This window comes from Bombus vosnesenskii, unplaced genomic scaffold, assembly GCF_011952255.1.
Source record: "Bombus vosnesenskii isolate JDL3184/JDL3185 unplaced genomic scaffold, Bvos_JDL3184-5_v1.1 scf7180000014535, whole genome shotgun sequence".
NCBI classification, from domain to species: Eukaryota; Metazoa; Arthropoda; class Insecta; order Hymenoptera; family Apidae; genus Bombus; species Bombus vosnesenskii.
In genome coordinates this window covers 963334-979531 of record NW_022883506.1, presented here as the reverse complement: position 1 = coordinate 979531, position 16198 = coordinate 963334, and the positions used below count along the sequence as shown (strand labels likewise).

Here is a 16198-nt window from a genome sequence, read left to right as displayed (position 1 = left end):
ACTTCCTACCGCGATGTTGGCGGAAACGTGAATACCGGGGAAACTAACGAAACAATCGATCTTTTTTCTTCCTTTCGATCGCATAATCGGATGCAAAAAGAATCATGCATTTCTGACGATTGCCGGATATATCCCAGCTCTAATCACCTTTTAAGCCGAATCGGAATCGGCTCGCGATCTGGTCGCGATGAAATTCTGAAAACGAGAATATTCGATTACGGTGCCGCATCTTTCCTCACTTGTTGTCAATTAAAGATTTCTATTTGCGTGCACCGTAGATAGTCCTTAGATCGATCGACATTATTTTTTTAATTTTTTGCTTTTTGTTACTCTTTGTCCGAAAATTAAATTTGATCCGGGCAACGAGAAATTTTGTATGATGATCAATGTGTAGTAAGAGTGTCGAGACTTTACAGAAGAACGATTTTCAGGCGAGCTAATGGGAATATTAGTGTTTCTAGAAAGTTGAAATAGATTAGTCTTGATGAGAAAAGGTAAAAATTAGTCAATCTATTTGCACCAATACTTAAGATTTTAAGTAGTAATTGAACTCTTCTCAAGGGAATAGTTTCATTGCGTCTATAATATCAGACATCGAACAAATATCTAGCAACAAGATTTTGAAGTCTTTCAGTTAGTCATTAATTAACTTTACAAGCTAAGTTTCCAGCACCGCCTAAGCTTCATTTGGTTTTGGTAAGCGATCCGGTTTAACTTATACTTGAAGTTCAGATTATTTTAATTAGTTTCTGTTATGTGTAAACCTTCCTAATTTCAAATATTCATTAATTAATTTTGTTAGTATTCCTAGTAGTAGTATAAAAGTTTGTCTATATTTTGAAAAGACGATTTCTATTTTAAGAAATGAATTTTAAAGAAATTATTGGTATTTATTTTTCCTTAAAAAATTTAATCCGTTTCCTATGTATGGACCTGGACACTAGTTCACTTAGTGTCGTCAATATATTCGTTGTTACAATTATGTCTTGAAGAAAGACTGTCTATATTGGATAACGAAGAATATTTATTGACAGAACTGATCAATACATCGGCTAGATCTGCCAAATATTCAATTTTCATTTGAAGTTAAACGGATTGAGACGTTATACGTACGTTCGGATGTGTCTTAAAATCGAATCTAAATCTCATTAAAATATATAGAGTCGATTTTGATATTAATTTTAATTAAGTTTAGTTAATTAAATATTAAGCTTAATTAATACAAAATTCAATCAAAAAATCTTTCTCATATTCCAGTAATTGTACGTATTTAGCGAAGATCGAGGCAAAATTAAAATACAAGTCGATTATTAATAATGCAGAGAGAGAAAGTGCGAAAAAACGAGAAGGAGAGGAAGATAGAAACAGAAAGAGAGGGAGGGGGTGAGAGAGATAGAGACAGAGAGAAATAGATAGGTAGGTAGATAGATAAATAGAGAGAGAGAGAGAGAGAAAGAGAGAGAGAGAAAGAGAGAGAGAGGAAGAGAGAGAGAGAGAGAAAGAGAGAGAAAGAGAGAAAGAGAGAAAGAGAGAAAGAGAGAAAGAGAGAGAGAGAAACGGTGCCATAGGAAGTTGAATAACTAAAGTTGAAATAACAAGGTTGCCCGTCACACGGCGGACACGTTTACACGTGAAAATATTTCACACGCTCGATTGCCTATTGCTTCCGTAACAGCGATATTTTCAGGAGGATACATGTGCGTTGGCACGCACGCTTACGAGCAAGCACGATATAGTCGGCCCGTCTCGTCGCGAACCCCGCTCTCCTTCGAGCGGAAAATTGACATAAACTGTTGCTTCTGCTACTCCTTCACGCTTCTCTCTGTTCAAAGCACCGCGCCGCGTCGTGCATGTCGTCGGTACTCGGTATAGACTTTCGTTGCAGCCGTTCCATGCGTTAGAACACACCGTCAGTCGTATTCACAACGTGAGAACAGCTTTTCAGATTTACTACCTTCTTTACACGCTTGACAAACGCTTGTCAAAACGCAAGAAAGCTCTTTAATGCCGTGATAATAACTCATTGACAACGACCTGTTCGGAGAAGTCGGAGAAGTTGTTGCGAAGAAGTTGTTAATTAAAACAACTACATTCCTTTGGATTGGTAGCAACGTTTCAAAGGTAACACGATACAGCCTTTGTAGGAATTTACCTTTGAATCTGAATTTTGGGAACTTGGCAGGATTTAATTGTTAAATGTGATAACTTGTTCGTCATAGCGACGCCATGGTAATTCGAGTTTAATTTTATTTTGTAATATGATTTGTAAGATATACGATTACACATATTGAAATAGTAAGATTTTCATATAAGAATAAAGTGAATATAACGCATACGATTTATTAAAGAAAAATGCTTATTATTATAGCGTGGATTAAGTATATTTTAAATAATTGTTTCTTCGTTCTATTATCACTAACTGCGTGAGGTATAATTATTTTTAAAGACACACATTATTCCTCCTGTAAGCGATAAATCTAAGTTAAATAGAACCAGACGTGGCAAGTCAGCGATTTCTTGCAGTAATATCAAAGCAAAAACTTTTGGCACACCGTGCTTCCACCTCTTCCTAAATAAAGCTCAAATTTAGCGAAAGCTGATAAATTCATATTACAATTGGTTAATATGATAGTGTAGTCATAGAATGCATCAACGATTGCATCAACTAAAGAGTTACATAAAAAGTATCATATTCGTTTTGCAATAAGTAATCGACCAAAAATGATCAATCACATACCGATATAAATATAGATATTAATCGTCGAAGCGTATAAAAATTATTAGAAAAACACATCGAACGTGAATGAGTATATACGAGCTGGCTTCACAGAGCTTCATTCTTTCTTTCGTCAGGTCGGGAATGCAAAAATTGTTTCACGCCGCGCTATTGGTTTTATATCATACTGGATACGCGCGAGAATATAGCTATTTGTTACAGCATGCATTTGTTACAATATTTGCACAATTCTTTCTATCAACAGATCCCGTTTGGAAAAGCCTCGAATGCGACGCCGTGAGAAATAAAAATCTTTTTTTCTGCTACTTGTAACGCACGGTACATTGTGCTCCTGCACACTATTTGATAATTCGCGCGCACGTCGTTGAAGGCGTTTTATGAATTGCATAAACAATTTGAGAACGCGCGCTGTGTGTGAAAAATTTCGTCCGGAATATTCTGTTTAGGGTAATGTACTTACGAAATATAGAGATAAAACAATCTTTTTTTTTAACGTGGAGGAAATCCGCACAGACACCAGGCCGCTTCTGGGAAAAACGGTGTGGTAGTGCCGGACTCCAACCAACTAAAACCTACACGATGACCATCCCGGCTGCGATCGAGAGAGGCCCGGAAATCGGTGCGAGCGACCCCCCCCCCTCCCCGCGCACAATACAACCCCTAATGGAGCGGTGTGCGGCCATGTCAGATCGCGCCGTGCCAGGCAGTCCGATTCCCCTACCGGACTTAATTTTCTTTTTTTAATTAAAACGTTTTTAATATGAATCTTTTGCAGTCTTGTTTTACAGCACTTAATTGTCTATTTTGAAGTCTGGAATAACGTGTATATATATATGTGTCGGAGATGAAAGAACACCGGGACCTTCCCTTTGGAATTCTTCGAAAAACCCCCAATACTTTAGTCTCTATAATTTAACTCGATTATAATTGCTCGAGATTTGTGATAGTGAGCTTGGGCTCCAGGCGATAACGAGTCGCTGAACGTAGCCGCGGTCACGGGATGAACGTTTTTACCGAACATAGGGATGGAGTAATTCTATAGCTCTCCTTAACCTTTAGAATGCTATGGACGCATATATGCGTCTGGCAAAAGCTATCGGTGTGGACTAAGGACACATATATGCGTTTTCTGTAAGTGTCCGGCATGGACTAAGGACGCATATATGCGTTTGTCAATTTTTCCGAACACCTCAGAAGTAATACTATTACGTTTGTGTGAGGTAAATATAAATGTATTCCTTATATATAATGCATATATTTTATATCAAAAATCTACTGCTTCGAAACAAAAATTTAGTGAATTTCATTTAGCGTTGATAAGAGACATTTTACGAAAATATCTTCAACGTAGAAGCATGCCAGGAGGAGGAAAGAAAAAGTCTGAGGATTTACCATTTCGTTTAATTGATAGCCATTTTCCATCAAAATGCCCTAATCGTGCCGGCACAACACAATTATCAAGAAGAAAATGTGTTGTTTGTGTGAAAAATAAGAGAAGGAGCGACACGCGATACGAATGCAGAAAATGCGATGTCGGATTATGTATCGATAATTATTTTGAAATTTTTCACACACAACTGAATTATTAACTTGTGTTATATTTACTAAATTTAGTTTCCTAGTTTATTGTTTTCTAGTTTATTACCCAAATTCTAGTTTATTGTAAATTTCAATGTTTATAATAAATAATTAATATTAAAAAATAACGCTCTTGAATCATTTAATCTCGTGCAATAGAATTACTATAACTTATTACGATTTGTGCTTTGAATAGTCAATCAACAGAGTCCAGTCTAGCGAAAAAGTACTCCGTCCACAGCGATGGTCAGCGCTGGCCGCGCGCTGTCCGTACGGACCGCATAGGCCGTAGGCAAGAAATAGTTGTAGCCGCACGCGACAGTAAACATTTCAACGGTTTCTGTCGGAGATGTCAATGCATCTCCACAGTACATGTTCAGCTAGCCTGAGGAGCCGCTATAAATCTTAGGATTTAGTTAACTAAAGTCCTCCAAACGGACTAACAGTGTTTATCTTAACAGTCCCTAAATCTACCACCTACTACGGGAAGATACGGGAAATTTGCTTTTCTCACGAACGATGCTTCCCCCTAGCAACTTTCTCTCAAAGGAGGTTAGCATCCTTCTTTAACCACCAATATAGGAATTAACCAATTAACAGGAACGTCTGTTTCCCTCACTTTCCGAACGAAGGTTTTTCTCGATGAATCCGATGATCTCGTCTCCTTAGATACATCCCATCATAGTTCTCCTCTGCAGTATTATCGTGACAGAAAGTCATTCTCTCGTGAGGTCGCATTAGCGAGATACATAGCGTCTTTACGCTTGGTGGATATTTTACGTTTTAACAAAGAGTTAGTTCAGTAATACTTGTACCGTAGACAAGCAAGTTGAGTACAACTTGGACTTTGGAAGAAAGCGCATTTGGTTATCCCGCTGACCGCGGATTCGTTATTGAACGTAAGATCATTGTCATTAGCATCTCAAGTATCTAATTACCACGGTTATTTGACAAATTCTGTAATAATCATATTTACACTAGTAAATATTTTCTCTATTGCATAACAACAATGTCTAATCCAAATGAAAATTCGCTTCACGCCCCTATCCTTAATCATAATGTGAACCCGACATATATATATAACTATAGAATAAAATTAATAAAGGGAATAAAGGGGGCAATGACGTAAATGCACTCTGGTCAATAAGGATATGTCAGTATACCATTGGCAGTTTTCAACATCATATTATATAACCTTATCTATCTTATATTATAATCCTATATATTTAACCTTATACACCATTTTAATAATCAATAAGTGATTTTGAAATTTAAGCAAAGAATTTTTATATTCAAATGAAACAATTTAATTTCGAAACAGCCAGATGTAGCGAAACTACAGATCGGTCACTCAAATTAGGGAAGCTTTTGCCACAATTCTGACAGTTTCTCTTATTTATAATTTGTCATAAATTTCGAACGCAAAAGAGGTAGAGTTTAAAAGCAAACTTAATTTGTTGTAATTGTATTAAAATTCAGCACATTGCTCAAGATACCAAAATTAAAAAAATTTACAAGCGGTGTTCGATGTACGCTATTACTTATATTTGTATGGTGATTTAATATTCCTTTCCACGTCACCTCTAATCCAGATATGACAATTAAATTGTGCCATCGGCCTCCAGCAATAATAACTCTCTTGAAATAACATCTCAACGAAAGAAACACAGGTTGAAGACATTCCGCAATTTTGCTACTCTCGAAAAGCATTCTCTAATCACCAGTTCCATCAGAACGACAGAAGTGGTTTTCTGCTGCGTTACGTAATTAATAATCTTCTAGAAGTCAGATAGCTAGTTCGAGAGCGATTTTTCTCTCATGATACGTGCGGTCGCCTCGCGTATGTATTAATTAAAATTCACAAAACCACTCGAGCCATGTAATGAAGGAATCTCTCAAACTTTAATCAGCTAAGCACGTTTCGTGGAAGTTGACATGCTCAAAATATCACAGACATACATGCACATCTAGGTGTATGTAAATGTTTGTATATTGGTCGTGAAAGCTATCGTGTTTCTCGATCTTGTATATTTTTCACTTTCGTCCGCTCAAGGCTGCTCCAATTAACGGAAGGCGTTGGCTATTGGCGCGAAACGCGTCACGTTTCGGATCTTGGGAGCTCTTTACGATTTCTGACGGATCGTGGTCTCGAAGAAGCCACTTCTTTCGCTGAGCACCCTTCTTTCGGTCGCTTTGACCGCTCTCTTGGCGCTCGTTAATTCGAACGACAGCCGATACTCAGGCATCGTATTTTAATTATCCCGTGATAGAAGCTACGGCTCGTGTCGGACTACTTTTACCCGTAATTAATACTTCACGATCTCCCCTAAGGCTTTCTCTGCTAAGTATGACGAGATTCTTGCTTGAATCACACTTTCCTTCTCTTTTTATTCTTTATCTTTTCTTCCAAACTGTAATGATCGCGCTCGTAATCTTCTATTTGACCTCGACTTCTTCGTTTTGCTTCTTCTCCTTTTCGTTTTTTATGTATTTTCAGAAATTTGCTGATTGACATCTAATTGATAGGTCAATTATTGGTTGTTGATGGAATCGCGTGAAAAGAGACTGCTTGGTTCGCAGTCGGAGAAGGTGTAAGTTTTTTTCTAGTAAAATTTTATGAGTTAATAATTTTCGATCGTTACGTGGTTAAGTCATTCTAAAGATTAAATTAATAAGTGCCATAATTTATATTTCACGTAAAGGAGCGAAGATAGAATCATAAGTTTCTTCAATAATTAGAATCGTTCGCTTCATCAATTTTCTATTGCATTATAACAAATAGTTTCATGATAACTAATCAAAGCGAAGACGCTTTCTCACTCTTTCTCTCTCTTACTCCTTTTCTCTCGCGCGCGCTAATTATTGGTATATAATAATGCGTACTGCAAGTAGATTTAATTAGAAGCGCGTAAAAAGTACTTGGAGCTTCGTAGCTATATGACCACGCTTCATTCCTTTGATAATGTTTGTCTATTGATTTCTATTTGTCATATTATTCTACGCGAAAATTGGAAATATATAAACATAAAGAGTACCAGACATATTCTGCTATTGTCAAACGAGAACAATATTATCTTGTTAACAACGAACGAAGAATACTTACCAACGTAAAACTACGCTCGTATTCCATAAAAATTCAAGGAAATTTCTATTCTTAATGAAGCCTGTTCTGCTGGAGCAGCCATTTAACCTCCGTTCGATATGAATCTTTGATTTCTTTGAAGTTTGCAGTCGTTATGAACTGTGAAGATCAGGATGAGCCTGGCCGCGAGAAGCACATGCTACGTCGAAGGTAGGGAAGTTGAAAATACAGTCTCAGACGAAGGTACACGCGTGCAGAGGTACACGAGCGATGGCTCCTTTGGCCCGGTACATAGCGAAGTCGATGGCAGTGGCCCAAAGAGAATTTCCTAGTAGCGCAGGTCCTGCACGGTTGGCAAGCGGCAGTTACTTGGAGTTACCTTTAGAACTCACCTTTTCCTCCCCTCGTGTTTCTCCATTTTCTTTCCGTTCCATTTATTTGCTCGTGTATACGCGCATGTAAATCTAGGCTACATGAGAACCCGGAACGTGGCTTCTCTGCGTGGACGACCACGCTGTTCTGCATTTATTTTTATGGACGCCGTTGTAAACAAGTATCGTAACGCTTTGTGCTCCGGACAGGGAACGGATTCTTACAGCAGAGCGTCGGAAGTATTCTGTGAGATCGTGGTTCTTGGTTTGTCGGTGAGTTGTATGGAATGTATAATACATGATTTAATTGTGCTATTTTCAGTATATTCTATTTTGTAATTTGTATAATACCGTTGTACTCAAATGTTTTACAGTTATCCAATCTTCTTTAAATTTTAATTTAGCGTGGATGCCAATTTATTGATACGACTACCTACAGTATACGATTAAGAACTTTATATAGTTTGAGTTAAACCTAAGTTACAAAAGTTACAATTATATAGCTGTATATATATCCCACCGCTTCTCAAACTCAAACCTAACTTGAAAAATCCGCATCGTTAACTCGTTAGATATTAACGTTCAACGTATCAAAAAATGGGACACAAAGTTAGAGAAATGAGACGTGCATAAGACACGTGGAGTAAATCTTCGTTCGATGTCTTGACACAGCAAGAGGATTTGCTTCTGAGGTTTGGGACAGAGTTTAAGGTAAACGCGAAGGGTAGAGGAATACAGATGCAACTGTACAGATCGTTAGAGGAATCGCGTTCGAACTCTCGAGACTAGCGTTCTCTCACTGTAGGGAATTCTTTAGAATGGCGGGTTTCTTCAGAGGTAATGATCTTTCTCATTTTTGCTAGTTCCGTTTGCCTCTTGCCCAGCCATTCGTATCTACGTCTCCGCCACCCCTTTCATAGATCGATATTTCGTATTCCAGCGTGTAATTCATAATAACGTTTGAACGACGCGCTTAGATGTTAAAGAATCGGTAAGTGTATTTCGCAAATCGGCCTTCTTGTTTATCGAGTATCTTCTGCAGGAATTCACAAGAAATTCTAAGCGAATCTTGATGTTTCTTTGAGAGGATTTATTGATTTTTATTGACTTCATACAGCGTTTATTAACGAAGAAATTTTGAAATTTGCCACGTGTTAAATTTCAATGCATGAAAACCAGGTCAGATTTCAGAATGAATTTTTAAATAAATTTTACGTCACTGTTTCCATTTAAAATTCCCCCACAATCATTTTATACTTTTCAGAAAGGTCCTCCGCACAGCAACTTACCATTAATGTTTACTCTAATCTCTTTCTTTAAAAATTTCCTTTCAACTACTCTATTAGAAATAAATGGAGGAAACATTTCTTCTTCTTCTCCTTTCGAATTTGAAACCATTCCATGCCTTGAATAACGTCATTATCTTTCAACATCGAAACTCGTTTTGACCACGTAGCATCAGTTCGTATTCTTGTTCGTTCTTTCTCCCATAGAACGTACTCCATGAAATAATGCTATTCAACGAAGAAGACGCGATCGCGAATTTCAGGATGGATCGCTGGTACCGGTTGGACGAGACGAGTGTATCTGGAAATCGTGGCGAGGATTCGATCAGTTCCTCGCGAGAAGGACGGTCTGTTACTTTTCAAGACTGGCTGTGAGTAGATGTACCGCGCGGCAGACTTGAAAAATTGCATTTTGTATTCAATAACTAGGCTGTCAGTCCGAGCGGCGGCCTCCTATAACTCAAAGCGCATCCACACATCCACGTAGACATTGCCTCTCTTCTCCGATCGATCGATCTCTCCTTTTTCTGTGCAATCCAACTTTCGTAGGAAATACTAGTCACTCGCGGACCTCCGTCGAAAAGAAAGAAGTTTCTCCCTTCTGCGATCATAGGCCGAGTTTGGAGTTGTCTTGTTAGATGTATAAATTAATAGATTTGCGGCTGACAATTTTATCTAAAGCAGAAAACTTCTTTTAATTAAATATTCAAGCCTGCATCAACATTATGTTAACAGTCGTTTTATTTTGTTTCAGTTACAGTTGTTTCAGTTACCAGCGTACCGGATCCTGAGTTCATTGATGAAATAGGAAATATCACAGTGCCAGCAGGACGTACTGTAAAATTAGCCTGCAGTGTCAAGGACTTGGGGCCATACAAGGTAAATAAACGTATTCATTTCTACAAATTTGCTATAGCGCGCCTTAAAACTTACTTCGCGAAATTTCCTTCTACTTGGAATATTTCGTACAAAGCACGAGCCAATAAACGTGCGACGTCTAACAAATGTGCAGGGCGAAGTTTCTGGAGGGCGGCGGCACGTTCGCAATCGTAGCAAGGAAGATCCGCGTGTTTTGAGATGAGAAACGCGTTAGCCCGTCGGACGCGACGAGCGTCGCGATGTATGCTAAGTAAGTGGCAGCAGGCGCCTCGGAAGTTCTCCGTTAGCTCGACGCTGATTACGTGGCGTCGTTAGATCACGAGATCGAGCTGAAATCGTGCGGAGCTTTGATGAACGCGATTCATCAATGAAGGAGCTCGTTAAAATCGAAGCGCGCTCTACGTGAAACGCTGGGAAGCTTCGTGAACGAGCTGAGATATACGCGCGTATCCTGGTGGTAGGAAGAAGGTGTTCTTGAATAATTTTCTCATTCGGTGCACTCATATCCTGCACGTGAATAAATTAATTGCTTTCTCAGCGGGCGTTTTTAGTCCGAATGTTTACGAATTTTTACGCGATGAAAAAGGATATTTAGGCAACGAGTTTCGCTAGAGATGTCGGTTACCGTATATATCGAGAAGTGTTTGGTATCTTGAATTAATTATATCAAGGACAAGGAATGTTTTAATGACGCGATGCTGCGTATTGAAAGCTGTTCCCCAAAAATTCAAGAATTTATAAGAAATTTAATCTTATCTTGGCGTTAAATTAACACATTGTAAAAATTAAACTTAAAATATAAACACATATACTATTAGATAATGCATAGATCTCAACTCGATACTCGTAAAGATCTCTTAGATCGTACAATTCAACAAAGATTCGACTGCCCAGCAACTTTTTATATGATTCGAAGGATATAATTAACTACCAAGAGCTAAATAAATTGAAAAAGGAAGTATATAGCTGCACTCGACACCAGTGTTATTCGCGAGTATGATTGTTAAGAAATGCCAAGGCAGATGCTTAGAAACGAGTTGTTGAAAAGAAGGAAGAAACATACTCAAAGGACTGCAGTGGCTAGAAGGGGGCATAGAAGAGGAAACGGACGACGAAGTTCGTCGGCCACCTGAAATTTTCCATCCGCAGTAGGGAGGAAGATTGAATTGGCATCTTCTGGACTATCGCCAACTCGTACGTCGCGTAAGGGTCGTCGTGTCGTCGTCTTCTTGCCGTTTCTCGAATCTTAAATTCGGAATCCGTTCGATAGGATCCTTCGATGCGTTTAGGACGCGGTGACTTTTCTTTAGTACTACGTGAATCTTCGAAACTTTAATTTTACGTGCACGTTCAGAGCGAAGAAGCAGGATACGTGGAAATCGATTACTGAAACGAGGCAAATCGCTAATACTTCTTCCGGCTTATGGAATTGCAATTTGGAAAATTGACAAATTCACGAAAACTAGTATATTATAAGATGGAATTTATTTCATGGAATATTTGATTACAATACCTTATCTCGAGATTAATTAGTTGAAATTATTTCGTCAATTCAAGAACTCGTGACGTGTTTCTCCGTGTTCTCCGTGTATTTGTTGGTCTCGAAGATGCGGTTATGAAAATATCCTCATCTTCAGTCACTAATGAGCAAGAGAAGTCAAACTTTGTGCATTTTAATTAAAGTTCGTCAGATCGTAAACCAACAACCTTTGTTAAGTATAGAAAACATAATATTAAAAATAAAGAGGTTACGTTCGTTCTATAATTAATCCACGTGGATAGAAAAAGCAAATGTAAATTACTCGAAGGTATCGAATTAAATCAACGAATGTACCTATATCGATGATCTTTTTCCTCCAATAGCCAACTTTAATTATATCGTCCACGCTTAAAAATATGAGAGACGTTTATCTAAATTTTACTCTTTTAGACTCGTAAAATTACATAAGACTCGTAAAAATAATCTAAAGAGAAATCCCCCTTTAAGGGTGATTACATTTAATCCTTTTGATAGGATCCTGAGAACATCTAATAGCACTATAAAGACGGCGACGGTTTGTCAACGATCAGAGGGCGTGAAGTGATTCTATACCTCGTTATACAAGTTGCTTCTAGCGGGCAACCCTTCTTACGAGTCGTATAGCGACCCCTAGCGGCCCTTAGTATTCCGTGGGAACGTCGCCTAGGGATCGACACCGCTAAACACCCGCTTAGATCGACCAAATCGTATCCTCTAACCTGGATGAATCTTTCCACTCCAATGTTTAGTCGGTTTACTATTCATTAAATAGCGTAACGCAATTACATCGAAGGAAAAAGAATCAAATTGTATTACAAAAATTTTGTTGTCGCCTTAAATAAAATACTTCATTTTCCAAACCGGATAATTTGAAATATGATGGTGAGACTCTATGATGAAGAGACACCAAAAGAATCCTAGCGGTGGTTCTTTCATACAATGTTATCTGATTGGCCTTCGGCGTTTCATGGAAAATCACCGCGGGAAGTGACATCGCTATACACGCACTTAAACCGGTCAGCTCGCACCCTCGAAGCGAGACCAAGCGATTACCTTACGATCATCCGGCTCGCCACTCGTCGTATCCGGGATCGCCTCGGTATCGTTGTCGACGTGATCCGATATCGTGGTCACATTTATAAGTTTATTCGTCGTTAGATCGATTTTACAACTACACCGACGCGAATTTTCGACATGTTATATGGTGAATAGGGAACAGGCTGCTATTTTCATGATTCGCAGTCCCTAGTCTTTTTCCTTAACCTGGATCGTTTTATAAATCCTTGAATCGTCGTTTAGTGCTATAACCACATGGTGGAATATAATTCATGGTATATATTTTCCTTATTTCTAGTATAATGTTTCACTTTTCAAAAGACGTATTGTTAAAAAATTTAATATTTGACCCTTTTCCTCTTGACGACAAATTTTACATAAATGGAACATCGAATATTATACGAACCAGCAACGGCGCGAATAAGTTAACGCGCCTCGAGAAATATAAGCTGGATGCAAGAAAAGCTCAATTTCTTTTACGGTTCGATCGGGCTAGTTCGACATCACAAATGGCGCCAATAATGCTTAGGATTCGCTGTAGAAATATTCGCATTATGTGAATCTGTGGCCGTTTATTCGTTTGTGCGGATGGGTCTGTGGTGAAAATCATAACTAAAAAGGCATCTGTCAGTAGAATATATCTACATCGTACAAGAAAAGTACCACGAAAAGAAGGTATTAAAATTCCTCTGTCGCTGTTCCGCTGCGCCGTCAATACAGAGACAGTGAGAAGAGTCGATTGCCTAGGAATTTCCCCTTATATTTATTGGCTTCTGCGGCGTAAGACATTCGTATGAACGTAATTTGAAAATGTTTTACTTCTTTCCTTGTTTTTCTTCTTTTTTCTAATTGGCTATGGTTAATTATACTAGTTAGTTACGTCTATGCTTATTCATCGTAGAAACGACAATCAAATGATAGCTTGTTAACGAAAATAATCAGGTGTTTCAGTCCCACGTTAGATGGAATGATGATGAATATTTTCAAGAACAAAATTCGCTAATCTCAATTTACAAATTCCTCAGAAATGTTATAATCAAAGGTATTAAAAGATCTTTACGCAAATATTCCCCTACGTTAATAATTCTTGCGTAAAAATTACCAAGAAATAAGTTCCAAGAACAACATGAATTTTATTTTCGCGTTATGGATAGATACAAAGATTTATGCAATTAGGAGAACCATATATCAACTGAAAGTCAAACAAACTAGAACTCTTTAAATATTTATCTGAGGGAAAAATCGATACATGACATTACGAAGACAAAAATTTCGGGTTGCTTGTACAAGATCGTTATCGAAGTTGCTCACGACGCGTATCAAGGCTTCATCTAACCGGGGATCTCTCGATTTAATGATATTATTTTGCGATACTGGTCACGGCCTACATGCGATGCTGGACCTCGTAACGTGGGTAGATTGGCCGGAACGATCGACCTTTCTACGGAAATAGGACGAGGAAGAGATGCCTGATAAGAAAATGTATATTTCGATCCTGACTCAGGATGATCTTTCCGTCCGCTCCTTCATTTTACGATTATGAAAGAAAATTGTCCATGACAAGCTGGAGACATAGAAATTGACGACTCGTGGATATCTCTTCTGATATAACATACATTACATTTTATAAAATATTACTCGCGGCTTTTATTGTTCGGGTGTTCCGCACCTTTTAATTTTTTCTATTTCAATAATACGTAAAACTTGCTAAAAGAGCATGGAAGGAATTTTAGGTGTTAATAACTGAAAACTAATTTCAGTGGATATATTTTGGTTAAAAAATTAATATTGTAAGGAATTTATATTAAAATGAATAATGGAACGCGTAATGATAAAAAGGGAGTGACAAATAAAATTCTTGGAATATTCAAATAATTCATGTGGAATTTATTGTGTGAAATAATTTGTAAAAGTGTAAGATAAAAGTGATTTTATTCTATTGTCGCTGTTTATACAGCGATAATGGGATGTTAAAAATATATCCAAATTTTAAAGATAGTAGTAACGAGCAATAGAAAAAATTTTCATTTCGACGATATTGCACCCGCTCGAAACCATTTTTAGTGAACGATAAAATTCTTCAAGTACTATTCATAAACTTGCAATAGTCTTGCAATTTCCCCCCGCAAAAAGAAAAGAAAATATTTTTTAACGCAATGTACCATGAGCGATACCTAGCATAAACTTCACTACCATTTTGTTATTTATTTATCCCAGCGCTTCATCTGTAGTAAAACGAGCGACTCCTCAGAATTTTTCATCGCGAGACGATTCTTCTTCCGCCTGTATTAAGTTCTATTCAGATTATTCCCCAATTAACTAGCCTGAATGATTTTTCAATTGATCCTTGGCAGACAGACCGGCATCGTCGCCGTCAACTTCCAAGAGGTTCGTTATCCACGATTTCCTTCTGCCTTTCTACAGGAATGGGTAATGAACTGGAGGGGTGGCAGGTTGTATTATTAAGATGTTACCCTGCGTGAAAGTCGAACGGACTGACTGCTACAGACAGTGATGGAAATGAGTGTTGTTCGAACTAAACTAGTGGAAAATATATTTTTCTGTTTGACGCGTTACAAATAGAAATATTTTATTTAAATTTAGTTGGATTACAAAGATTTATTAGACCATAGAAATACTTGGTTTTCGTGAAAAAATTCTTCTTTGTAATGATTTCGAAATATCTTTAAAACGCTTTACTTTCATTTTTCGGCTCTTTTCAAATATTTCAACGAATAGTCAAAGGACATCGGATTGTTCCGCAAACAATAGAATCCAAATCTTGGATAGTGCTCTCTCTAAAGCTCTAAATCTTATCCTACTAAACTAATTCCCCTATCAATTGCTCCTATTCGGATTACGTTACAATGAAAGAACCCAGTATTCAAGCTCTGATTCGTGTTTTTCTTCGTAAAGTTGAACCAATGAGTTAGCATCAGGATATCTATCTATCGTTATATCGATCGTTCCGCGGGCTTTGCTCAAACCTGTCGCCAGGACACAGAGTATGGTCCGTGAGTGTACAGTAGTGTACACACGTATATAGCGGAGGACTACTCCGAAGCACCGACAGCAAAACCGCAAACACGCGGCTTGGCGCGACCAAACCCCAAACCAAAGCCAACACTATGGCTGCGAGGGTAAGTAGAGCTTATGTAGTTCGAATCGTGAGATTCTAGGGGCAAGGGAGAGCTAGATAGGACAACGAAGGAAACGTGGCGCAATCATGAGAGTAGACACTTTCTAATTGGATGCACGTAATCATCTGAGAAAGAACACTTTCGATGTTCTCGTTAGAAAGTTTGACGAATGATGTATTATCGAGTGACTAGACCGCGTTATTCCCTAATCATGTTTAGGATGATTTTCAAGAATTTGTGATTAGGGATTTATCGATGATAATTTCTTAAATATTATATTATTTCGTGCAAGAACGTTCGTGAATAGTTACGTATTCCAATTGGAAAAAAGTAGAAAACGCGAGGATGGTCGATCGACTGAAATTTACATTTAATTTGCATTCGCGTGGATCATCTGTCGGAGAACATGGATCGATCTCGTGCAAGAAATTGGCCGATTAAGAAGATTTCGAGTGGACTCAGGAAGATTCTTTAGACGAGATTTATAGATCTTGTATTTAGCAGGTATTTGAGCTGGTTGGTTTATTTTAGGAAGTTTAACTAGGAATAG

At 38.0% G+C, this 16198-nt stretch overlaps 1 protein-coding gene across 3 annotated transcripts in view; it reads left to right on the top strand.

The window, feature by feature from the left end:
• The window catches only part of LOC117240037 (lachesin-like), a 262392-nt gene that overhangs the window by 61781 nt on the left and 184413 nt on the right, over nucleotides 1-16198 (top strand). For all 3 annotated transcript variants that reach the window (XM_033505887.1, XM_033505886.1, XM_033505888.1), the window contains one exon: nucleotides 9809-9933. In XM_033505887.1, coding sequence (XP_033361778.1) covers nucleotides 9809-9933 — 125 coding nt within the window. The remainder of the gene's footprint in view (nucleotides 1-9808; nucleotides 9934-16198) is intronic.